The sequence below is a fragment of the Ursus arctos genome, unplaced genomic scaffold, assembly GCF_023065955.2.
Source record: "Ursus arctos isolate Adak ecotype North America unplaced genomic scaffold, UrsArc2.0 scaffold_22, whole genome shotgun sequence".
Classification (NCBI taxonomy): domain Eukaryota; kingdom Metazoa; phylum Chordata; class Mammalia; order Carnivora; family Ursidae; genus Ursus; species Ursus arctos.
The window spans coordinates 19,520,721-19,532,616 of record NW_026622897.1 but is presented as its reverse complement, the minus strand read 5'-3'; the positions used below and the strand labels follow the sequence as shown (position 1 = coordinate 19,532,616).

The window sequence follows — 11,896 nt, the reverse complement described above, 5'->3', positions numbered from 1 at the left end:
CCTACAACCTGAATGGCCTCAAAGCAGTGATTTTCTCATCCTGATACTTCTTGATTGGTTGATGCTTATTTTTTGAAGGCTAGAGAGCTTATAATCAATGGGATGACTTTTATTAATGTCATTTTAGTCTAGGTTTAATGCTGTTTTCTGATATGAGCTGCTAAAAATGGATGCTAGTTGGGGCGCCTGGCTGGCTCAGTTGGTAGAGCATGTGACTCTTGATCTTGGGGTCGGGAGTTCATGCCCCACGTTGGGTGTAGAGCTTACTTAATAGAACAAACAAACAAATAAGTGGATGCTAGTTCAGGGAGAGTATAAATATTCTTGGAATTTCAGTGTAGCACCTCTTCTCCCTGGGTACAGTCGATAGGGACGGGCCATAGGAAATTCTCAGACTTTGCTTTTCTTTGGACCTTGGAATTACAGACCTAAGGCTGAGGCTCCATTGAGCATCTTTTAGCAGTCACTTCTTAATATTCGGTGCTGAGTGCTGCAGGAAGAAGCATTACCAGGAGTACTGCATGGCCTCCCCCAGACTTTGCCACCGACCAACCCCAAAACCAACATGCTTCATGCATTTTTTTTTCTATCCCACTTCCCATTGTTGTTTATTTACTTAGCTGGGGCAGATCATTTGGGGAACATTTAGTGAGGGTGTTTCAGATCTACCTAACATCACTGAGAATGGGGCATTACTAGAACACCGTGAGCAGCACAGAGAAGAGGGCCAAGGCTAGATCCAGGAACCAGTAAGTTTTCACCACTTGGCTTGGGATGAGTGAGTGGTAGGGGCAAGAGGACGAAGCAGCATTGGGAAATGGAAGCTTGGAAAGAAAGGAGCTTGGTGATAACTGAATTTCCGGTTTGTTTGGCCAGAACAATCTGGGAGAGAGGATAGCAGGGTATTGTAACTATATGAGCATTGCTAAAGACAAAACGTGGACCTTAATGAAGCCCTAGAACTGAGTCAAGGGGGATGGAGACACTATGTTCAAAGGTAAGAATTAGCACAAGAAGATGCTTTGAGAGATGTGGTGAAGTATGCTTGGAAGAAACGCTAGTGACCTGCATGTCTCTTAACATATGAAACTATGAACTTAGCTCTTGCGTGCAACATGTTTCTGGAAGCAGTCTCCAGGCCACTCCTGGGTTATCTGCCAACACTCTCATGTTACACGAGGGTAGAGAGCAGTGTTCATCCTAAGCGGCATCCTGGCAAAAACTCAGAAAGGAACGGAGCTGCTCTGCTAACTTCTGTCACTTTGACTGACTCGGGGTCAGCAGAAAGAAGTGGTTGGAATAGCAGTTAGAGTGGGAGATCTTTTGGTTGGGGTGAGGGCAGTGAAAGAGTCCTAACGGGATGGCCCCTGGGTTACATGGAGAGATGCACCGCCTGTCCCATCTTTGGTTGTAGCTTTACTTCCGACGTTGCAAGTTATTTGGGATCCACTTTCTAAAGGAGAAGTGAGCTACAGAGAGTGAATGCTGAGGTTCCGCCTTATAAAACACTTGATAGGGATGAGCATAGCCCGTGTAATTAGATGCTTTGGCGTTCCTGGGATACTACCAAGAAACTTTGTGCTTCTTTTCTTGGAAGGAGTTGCTTATTTGGGGTAACTTAACCCTAGTCTGCAAATGAAGGAGGGGTGTTTACAGGAGGTGGTTTGCAGTGTAAAGAAAAATTTGAGTGAATAGAAAAACCAAACCAAAAACCCCCAAGTGCGCGCACACACACACACACACACACTCCTTGACAATCCAAACTTGTAGGTCCTTGCATAAGGGTATGAGACTGTCAGTTATCTGTTTCTGTTTCCTTTGCGGCCGCTGAGCTGCCAAGCATTTGATTCCAAGAGTTGCAGGAGCGGCCCTGTGTTTGCACAGGCATTTCTCAAACCACTGCACGGCAGGTATTTGAAGATTTGAAGAGCAGCCAGGCAAGTCACCCTAGGCAGAAGCATCCGAGAGGGTCTGTGGGGCACTGCATAGAAAAAGACCTTGTTCCATGCAGGCACCAGGACCACACTCGGGGTTAAAACAGAGCAGAACTGTGTGGAATAAATGGAACTGGAGGCCTGGCTGCTTTCCTTCCCAGTCAACTGCCACCCAGAGCAAGCAGCGCCAAGAATTCCTTGTTACGCTTTCTGCCCCCGGTGACCTTTGCTCGGTGGTTAAGCTGTGCCCTAATGTTTGAAGCATCTGTATTGGGGCTGTTGGACTGAGAAGCAAGAACAGGTGCGTGCCCTTCGGTGAGGGCTCTGCGGCCGCCAGAGGGCGCACAGGTGCCTTTGGACCGACTGGCGGTGGTGCCCCAGGGGTGGGGGTGGGGGGCGGGGGACGGTTAAATTAAATTCACAGCGGACGAGATCTGGTCCCGGGAATTAAAGGATCAGAGCGGGCCTGATGGCTGATGGGGGGCAGCAAAGATACGGGGATAAAGAAACGGGGGACTTTGTCCGGTCTCCCTTCCCACAGCCCCCTCCCCCCCATCCCCGGTCAGCATAAGGCCCATAAGCCATTCTTTTCAGAGGCGCGGAGCTGGGAGCCGGGCTCCTGTTTCCTCAGTTTCCTACTCAGCTCCTGGGGCTTCCTTGCGCCAGTCCTCCCCCTTCTCGGGGTGTAAGGCACAAGACCGGGTGACCTAGGGACTGAGTTTTAGGGAGACTCCGAGGACGTGCTGAGAGTCCCTCTCTCCGCCGCCCGCAGGTGCAGACATTCCCCTCCCGCCCCGGCCGGCGCGGCCCTGGGCCTTCCCCGGAGCAGCGGCGGGGGCCCCTGCGGGGGCCGCCGCATCTCTTCCAGGTCCGCTCCTCCCGCCCGGCTGCGGGGAAGCCGGCCCTCTCCCGCCGCTCCGCCCCACACCCTGCGGAAGCCCAGTGACTCCGGGACAACGCGGCTCCCCTCTTCCTCCTTCAGGAAGGCCGCCCCGCTTAGGCGGAGGACGCGGTACCCCCAAGCTCGGAGCAGTGGTCGGGCCAGAACCCCGGCCGGCTCCTGGACGTCGGAGAGTCCCCCAAACCTCCCTCCGTTCCCCGTCCTCCTTCCCACCCGCCGGCGGCGGTGCGGGAAGTGTATGGCCCCAGTGTGGCCGTTCAGAACCCTTCCCTTTTCCCCGGGCCCCCGGACGGCTGTGGGGGCACCGCGACTTACCCGACCCCACCCTGCGTCCTGCCCGGGTGGAGGCCGCGAGATCCGGCCGTCCGAGCGCGGGAGCCGCCCCCGCCCCCGCCCGGTGGCGGGTCACCCGCACGCCCCGCCCGGGAAGACCACGACCTCTCCGCCCCCTCGAACGCCCCGCCCCTCTGTCGCCGTCGGTCCCCACCCCGCCGGCGGGACACACGCGCACAGATTCTGGCTAGAGCCGCCCTGCGTGTCAGTGGCTCGACTCCCGCGTCCGCCCCAGCTGCCGAGCCGCCTCAGCACCTGTCGGTCGGTGTGTCCCGGAGCCGGCGCCCCTGACTCCGTCGGGGCCAGGGAGTGCCATGGTTTCCCTGCCCAGGCCCCCTGCCACCAGCTTGCTGCGGTTTTTGTTCCTGGGGCTGAGTACCCTCGGTGAGTGAAACCTGGACCCAGAGGGGACTTGAGATGGGTAATGGGATGAATCCGACCCTGAGGGAGGTGGTCTTGGGCACTGATGAAGGAACTGGATGGAAGGGGCCTCCTGCCTCTGATTCTTGCCCTCCTCCCTGGACACTCCCAACACCCCCTCCCCACCCAGGGCATCACTAGCTGGTGTTGACTTCTGTCTCGGCTCTGTCCCAACAGCTACCACTTTGGGTGTGGTGTGTGTGGTAGGGGAGAGGGTCAAGGCACCTGTGTGGGTAGACCTCTATGTGAGTTGTGGGAACCATTCCTCACCAGCACTCCCCACCTCCACCCAGCAGAGATAGATGAGCTGAGCGCTAGATGAGACACTGGCTAAAGAGCTTAAGGACTTAACTCCCGCCCCCCTCATATCCCCCACCCCACACACAAGCTGATATGCAAGAACCCCCAGGAATTCCCTGGATCCCAGGATTGACAAACGCACTTCACGTCAATTCCCCAGCCCAGATCCTCCCTCTAGCCCCCTCCTGCTTCCTGCCCTGGGAATAAAGGGAGGTGCCCCAAAAGCTTGACCGTGAGGTCACTTGGGACACAGGAAATGGGGGAGGGGCTTGAATGCCTAGAGGAGCTGAATTGTGACCCCCCCCCCCACGAGGTCCACCACCCCCATTGGTTCCCAGAGCCAAAGGGACAAAGGAAATAGAGAGAAGCTTCCTCAAAGCGTAAGAGAGGAAGGGCGCCTCCTTGGAGCAAGTGCCTACAGAGTGCGGAAGGCTTCAGGGAGCCCCCAGGAGCTGGGGATGGCCGGTTGCGACTGGAGAGTAAAGGCCCAGCAAGAACTAAGCCCATCATAAGGTTGTTTCACTTCCTCTGGGGCTGTCTTGCCATCTCTTTTCAAGGACCCTGAATAGGGTGAAGGGTGAGTTTGTCAAGGTCAAATTTAGCTCCTCATTTCACTCAGGTTGGAAGTCACTAGATACAGAGAGACATAGATTGAAATTCAGTCACAGTGATGGAGACTGAGATGGGGACCACCTGACTCTCACCCATGCCCCCTTTAGCCTGATTTGTGCTGCAAGGGTGTTTGGGGCATGAAGTAATCAGGGTCCCCAGACAAAGAGAGCTCTGGACCAGCCCACTTGCCACACCAAAGCCTGGACAGATTTCTGTCCCTGGACGTCGGAGTTTGGTGGGCCTGCTCCAGGATCCCTTAACTTCTCAGCCGCCTTCTCCCAACGACCTCCGCTCCTTTCCCTTCTGCAGTCTTCCCCCAACTCCCCCATCTTCCTGCTGGGACATTTGCGAAGCAAGGGAGAAAAGTCCAAGTTCATTGCTCCGACATCTTTTGCACCCCTCCTGCCATTTCTCCTTTTTCTATCTTAACTCTGGGCCTCAGTTTTTAGGACAGCCCAGGCTCAACGTCCCTACCAGGCCGCGGGGCGGGGGGGGAGGTTGCTGACCTCCCGCTGGCCACTCGAGAGTTAACTGGCACTCGGGCCCAGGGCTCTGGGGGCAGGCACCGGCTCTGCTGGACGCGGCTGGACTGGGCTCTCGGGGAGGCCCGTCTGCTCCGCGCTGCTCGGTGGCCCTGCGCTGCTGCCCCTGGGGCGTGAGAAGCCCGCGGGGGGAGTTTCTCAGAGAAAGGGAGACTAAAAATAGTAGCCCCGGGGAGCGGGCCCATTTTTTGTGCTCCTTCGGCCCTTGAGGACTCCCTCGCTCTGGTCTCCGAGTGGGCCAGAAGGGTCCCTTTCTTGGGCTGCTCCTGTGTCCTTCCCTCGGACCCAACCACTCCGCTGTCCTCTCCCCATGGCATCACGGACCCCGAGACTGAAAAGGGGCTTCTGCTGCCGCGGACACCCAGGCCCGAGGGCGGGGAAGCCTCGGGCCCCCTTCAGCTCCCACTTTCCAGCTGGGGCTTAGGACAGGGAGCATTTGCCCAGACTCCAGTGTGTCCATCAGTATCCCTTTTACCACCGCTACCCCCATCTTTCGCAGTGAAAAAGTCAACGCAGGACCTGGGGGAGGTAACTGGGCGCGTCTGCGGCGAGGGAAGCTCGCGCGTGTCCCAGGCTCCAGGCACGTTTCCCGCCGGGAACTGTTTGTGGCCTCTCGGGAGTGCCCCGCAGAAAGGCCGGGGGAGATCCGGCACCGCCCGCAGGCCTCCAGTCCTCTCGGCCTCCCGAGGCCCGCGCGCGGGCCGGGTCCGCCCCGGTCCCCAGGAGGGCGTCGGGCTCCTTGAGACAGAGGCTGTTTTCGCCGGTAGAGCCTCCGGTCCAGCGGCGCCCCGTCATTGTCTTCTGGCTTATCACCGGGCACAAGTTTCCTGTCCGGCCAGCAGGGACCCGCCAGGAAATGGATAGGGGGGTGCCGCGAAGGCCAAGGAATAGCGGTGGGGGTTCTGCAAAGACGCGCAGCCGGAAAGCCGTGGGGGTGGCGCTCATCCTGGCCGGATCCGCGCCGGGGCCCTTAGGGGCCTGCAGCCGGGCTCCAGAAGGGCGGAAAGCCCGGCCTGCGCGCGGCCTCTGTCCACGCGGAGATGGGGTCTCAGACTCCAGGGTGCGGAGGCCAAGGACTACGGTGGCCAGCCTCCTGGGGCCTGGTCTGGTCCAAGCCCAAGGTTATTCCTTACAAGGGCTTAGGATTCGGCTGCTCCATTGCCTCTCTGAAGGGCAAAAAGTGGATTTTTCTGGACGCCGTCGTGCAAGCATGGGTTCCATTGTCCTCTCCTGGAAACCGACACCCCAGTCCACCTCCTGAACGCCAAACACACGCAGTCAGAAGATTTGTACTTGATTGTCAGGGGGGCCTTCATTCGTGTTCCAGCTCTGCCGTGATTTCCTGCGACCTCACAGGACCCGCCCAGATCGCCTGGACCCCAAAAGGGCCCCTTTCTGGGCCTCAACTCTCCGCTTTCGCGGGGAAGGCCCTGGGTCGGGACTGAGCGGGAGGCGGGGGAGCGCTGCCGTCAGTCGGTCAGCTGGAGCGCCGGGCGGCTCCGGCCTCTCGCTCGGAGCTGTTAGTTCTGAAACACCCGCGGGTTAATCGCTAATCCGGCGGCCTCCCAACCCCCTCCGCACGTCGGGTTGAGACGCAGGAGCGAGGAACCCCGGCGATTCTGACCAGCGTCGCTCCCCGGTCTTGGTTCTCGCCCCAGGGAAACTGCGGGAGCAAGTGGGCTACGTAGAGTGCAGATTACAAGTATTCCACCTGCCCTTCCTCTCAGAGGTCTTCCCCCCCCAACCCCCACCCCGAAATCTGCCCCCTCTTCTTGGTGCTCTGAAATCTGCTCCCCTGGATACAAATAAATGCACAGAAATGTGTCCCTACCCCTGTTAGGAACCCACGGGCTGAGGTCATCGAGAATAAGCTCTGATGGAAGCAGGACCCTAGGTCTGCAGTCCCTGGGCAGTGTTCGAGGCCTGCAGAGGTGGGACCCTGCGAGGGTCGTCCTCTCCTCCCGCCGCGCTGGGCGAGGTCCACAGGCGACGCGGGGAGCCAGTCCTCCGCGCTCACGCCTCCTCGCCCTTGTCCTCAGCGTCCCCTTCGCGGGCCCAGCTGGAGCTTCACGTGCCCGCCGGCCTCACCAAATTGAAGGCAGCCGAAGGAGCAGAAGTAGTGCTCCCCGCGTGGTACACCCTGCAAGGGCAGGTGTCTTCGTCCCGGCCGTGGGAGTTGCTCACCGTGATGTGGTTCTTGGAGCAAGAAGGGAAGGATCTGAACCAGGTGAGGGAGGGAAGCATCTCAGCCAGAAGCTAGCTACACCCTGTGGCCGAGCCTGGGGAAGAGCTGGCCGGAGTGGGAGGGCTGGCCAGGGAGTGGGGGACCGGGAAGGAGTTTCGGGAAAAAGTAATGTCCTCCTCACTGGCTGGCTCAATTTTTGTTCTGACCTAGGAGGCTGCCCCCAAAGAATTTTCTTTCCCCCAACTTTCCGTAGAAATCCAGTACACAAAACACAGGAAAATGGAAAGGCATTTTGCTTTGCTTTGGGGGACAGGCAGTGAGGATTGGGGTTTGATGACCAGGGAAGGGTTAGGGCAAGTTTCACACAACTTGAAAAAGCTGAGCATCTTCCTATTTTCACTTTCTTTGTGCTTTGGACACTGTCACAGGGCACTTCGCTTCCCCAATCTGTCCCGTTGCCTCTTTACACACTCCTTTGAGAGACAAGGGATAGTTTCCTTTCCCAAACTTACACCTGCCCTCCTTCCAGATATCAGACTTCTTCTCAGAGGCACATTTACCCAGAAGCCAATGGAACTTCATTTCCAGAGCCCCTTATTTTCTTGGGTTCCTCCCAAGGCTCTGGAAAGTATTTTCTAGAGGTCATTTGATAAATAGCGGTGCGTATGAGAGAAATTTACATTGCAGGGCTAGATCCAGGTTTCACAGGACCTGAATTTATACACGGAGAAGGGGAGACATCTTCAAGAAAAATAAGATTATAAAAAATTTTTTTTAAAAAAATCTAAGTTTCTTTTATAAATACCCCCTGTTTACATTATCCCTCACCCATTATACCACCTTTCTAAACACCCCAAGTGGGAGATGAAGAGACAAAGCATAGGGGATCAAGAACGTTGTGGGGAAGAGGACCCAGGGGCAGTGAGAGGGAGGCTAGGGAGACAGGGTGAATGGGGAGCTGGGACAGGTTAGAGGGGTGAGTACAGGGGAGGAGCACTTGAAGACTGCCACTTTGGGGGAGGGGGATTAGCTGAGCCTGTGGGCACAGGGAACACATGTAATAACGGGGAGGCGTTGTGTCCCACACCAGGTGTTGGCATACATCAGTGGGACCACGTCAAGCAAAAGTGGGGTATCCCTGGTCTACTCCATGCCTTCCCAGAATGTGTCACTGCGGCTGCAGGACCTCCAGGAGAAAGACTCTGGCTCCTACCGCTGCTCTGTGAATGTGCAAGACCACCAAGGCATCAAAAGGAGCCACAGCAGCAAAACTTTAGAACTCAGTGTGCTGGGTACGTGAGAAGCGCACACTTGGCCATGCCTTCCCCAGCCCCGTGGGAGGCCAGGCAGGTCTCTCTCCCCAGTGCTGAGTGTAGACCTTGGAGGAGGGCAGAGTGGCAGAGGGGGAGTGGGGGAGTGTGTTTGGGCGTGGGTGGGAGGGATCTGTTGGTTCCTTGGGGTTGAATTTTTCACCTGCCTCCCTGCTCCAGTTCCTCCAGCTTCTCCATCCTGCCATCTCCTGGGCGTGCCCCGTGTGGGGACCAACGTGACCCTGAGCTGCCAGTCCCCAAGGAGTAAGCCAGCTGCCCAGTACCAGTGGGAGCGGGCACCCCCATCCTCGCAGGTTTTCTTTGCACCAGTTTTAGGTGAGGGAACTTGAGACTGTGGCTGGGGGAGGGAGAGATGAGAGGCACCAGAGGGACTGGGGTGAACAGGGGAGCCAATGCTGCAAAGTACTGGGGTGGAGGAGGATGTGGGGAGAAGGGGTGGAAAAAGAGGCAGGGGCTGGTACTGTATTGGGGGCTTTCGTATGCTGTCCAGAAGAGGTCCGAAGTTAGATAATCTGCATTCAAATTCCAGCTCCCTCTGGTAGCTGAGTGACTCCATGTTTCCATTTGTAAAACAGGGCTGTCAGAGCCCTGATTTGAACCCACAAGTTACAAAAGATGTTTTGGGACAACTGGGACATTTTCAATATGGGCAATTAGATAATTATTTTTAGGTATCAGATAATTCCTTTAGAGGACTATTAACTTATCGGATGTGGCAGTGGTGTTGTAGTTATGTGGTCAATGTCCTTATTTTTGGGAGAACCCTGCTGAGCATTTATTTTTAAGTGTCTCACAAAAAGAGAAATGAAGTAAGTATAGCAAAATGTTAGCAGTCATGAAATCAAAGTAGTGGGTATATGGATTTTCATTTTGTCCCTCTTTCTACTTCTCATTTGACCATTTTTATAATAAAAATTATTTGTATTTTTAAATAGTGCTTAGCTCATAGGTTTGTTGTGAAATTTTTGTAAGTTAGCATGTGTAAGAGACTTAGTCTCTGGCATAGAGTAAGTGTCCAATAAACTTTAACTGTTAATAATGATTATTTCATATAATCCTTTTAACACCATCTAGGAGGTCATATTACCCCGTTTTACAGATCAAAAAGCTGGGACCCCGGGATAGCAAGTAACTTGTTTAAAGTCACATGGCCTATTCTGGAGGTCAGGTTTTCTGATTCCTGGCCTAATGTGTTCTTTCTCACCATACCACCACTCCGAATTAAAAGTAAATGTGGTGTTTGGGTTTTCTGGGCATCAGTTCCTCTCTGAATCTTTTTAGATATCAGTCAGGGACACTGAGCAGTGGACAAGTTCTGTACTCAGGGGCAGAACCCAGCATGCTGGCTGTCAGAACTTTTCCCACTGTGAAGGAACAGGCAGATGAGTCTCCCAGAGAGTCAAAGAGGACGTTCCAGAAGAGACAGAATTTTTTCAGTGGGAAAGAGGGTCGCTGGACTGATGGCCCAATTGTGTCCACAGATGCCATCCGTGGATCCTTAAGCCTCACAAACCTTTCCAGTCCCATGTCTGGAGTCTATATCTGCAAGGCCCACAATGAGGTGGGCAGTGCCCAGTGCAATGTGACCTTGGAAGTGAGCACAGGTCAGTGAGGGGTAAGTGTGGTTAAGGAGAAGATTGGATGCTGGTGGGGTTGGGGTTGCAAGAAGAGAGGCCTGTCTGCTGAGGCCTCTCATTGTTAACAGGACAAGGATCTTTTCCTGGTCAAATGTTGGTACAAATGTCTGGTCGCCGACTGACCATTTTCTGCTTGACAGAAAAAAGAAAAAAATGTTTATGGTGGCAGTGAGGTAGAGGGATTGGAGGGGGTGGGGACAGCTGAGGTGTCTCCCTCTGACACCAAGGCTTTTCCAGGGCCAGGGCCTGCTGTGGTTGCCGGAGCTGTTGTGGGCACTCTGGTTGGACTGGGGCTGCTGGCTGGGCTGGTCCTCTTGTACCAACGCCGGAGCAAGGCCCTAGAGGAGCCAGCCAATGATATCAAGTAAGTGTGTCTGGTCTCTGCCCCAGTGGGGTTCTCCTAGTTTCCCTTGGCTGGGAGTTCAGGCAGCCGTCATCTAAGGGAAAGGTGGGCAGCAGACTGAAACATCATTCCATTGGATGGATTTTAAGGGAGGGGAAAGTGAAATGGTGTCTGAGCAGGGAGTAATACAAAGCATGTAGAAATTCTCCCCTCTTGCCTCTTCCAGCTTCTGACTTCTTATTACTTCTTTGATCCCTAGGGAGGATGCTGCAGCTCCCCGGACCCTGCCTTGGCCCAAGGGCTCAGACACAATCTCCAAGAATGGGACCCTTTCCTCTGTCACCTCAGCACGAGCCCTCCGGCACCCCCAAGGTCCTCCCAGGCCTGGTGCCCTGACCCCCACACTCAGCCTGTCCAGTCAGGTCCTGCCCTCACCCAGGCTGCCCAGGACAGACGGGGCCCAACCTCAGCCAACATCCCCCAGCACTGGTGGGGTCTCTTCCTCCGCTCTGAGCCGCATGGGTGCTGTCCCCGTCATGGTGCCTGCCCAGAGTCAGGCTGGCTCTCTGGTGTGATGGTCCAGCCACTCATTAGCTAAGCCATCTGGTTTCTCTCCTTCTTATAGGGGTCACCCCTAGTTCAGAGGCCTGAGTCTTGGGGGACCACCTTCCAGACCTCCAGTCCTCTAAGCCCACACCTTTCTTTACTATGGGAAAACTGAGTCTCAGTTAAGATCCAAACATTCAGGAGGTAGAAGAAGAGGAAGTAGACCTCAGATTAGGAAGAGCGCTGACCCCCTCCCCCAGTCCTCCCTATCACTGCAGGGAACCCTGCTGAGATAAGGTCCTGGTAGGGACTGCCAGTCAATAAGTCCTCCAGGCCCCCTTGATCTGTACTCCACCCCATCTAACAGCATCCTTCACTCCCACTCCAGCTCCCTGCATTCATATAACCTGTCCTGCTGGCTTGGTTGGGTTTTGTTGGGGCAGGGGTTAGGGAAGGTATTTTTTAAACTAACTTGAAATGTGTGTTTTTGTTTTTATTTTGCAAATTTCAATAAAGACGCATTGTGTTTGTATGGAAAGTAGAATCAAATTGCCTTTTCAAACCCTGGAGGGCTTCTCCACACAGCTTCGCTTAACAGCTCTTCTAGTCTTTAAAAGGGTCATTTTTGGGGGTGCCTGGGTGGTGCAGTCAGATGCAAATCTGACTCTTGGTTTGGTTCAGATCGTGATCTCAGTGTTGTGATCTCAGGGTCCTGAGATTGAGCTCCTCTGAGTCTGCTTGGGATCGATTCTCTCTGCCTCTCCCTCTGCCCCTCCTGCTCGTTCTCTCTCTCTCTCTCTCTCTAAAATAAA

The 11,896-nt window shown here is 55.1% G+C and overlaps 1 protein-coding gene across 2 annotated transcripts; it reads left to right on the top strand.

The window, feature by feature from the left end:
- Positions 1–3,287: 3,287 nt before the first annotated feature.
- ESAM (endothelial cell adhesion molecule) lies at positions 3,288–11,622 on the top strand. Of its 2 annotated transcripts, none has more exons than XM_026505506.4 (7): positions 3,288–3,552; positions 7,082–7,269; positions 8,318–8,519; positions 8,718–8,873; positions 10,040–10,162; positions 10,433–10,559; positions 10,798–11,622. In XM_026505506.4, exons 1-7 carry the CDS (start codon positions 3,483–3,485, stop codon positions 11,111–11,113), a joined length of 1,182 nt encoding a protein of 393 aa, XP_026361291.1. In that variant the 5' UTR covers positions 3,288–3,482; the 3' UTR covers positions 11,114–11,622. The 2 variants fall into 2 exon arrangements, with proteins under 2 accessions (XP_026361291.1, XP_057172790.1); XM_057316807.1 differs by having other exon boundaries at positions 3,326–3,552; positions 8,390–8,519.
- The last annotated feature ends 274 nt before the right edge of the window (positions 11,623–11,896 follow it).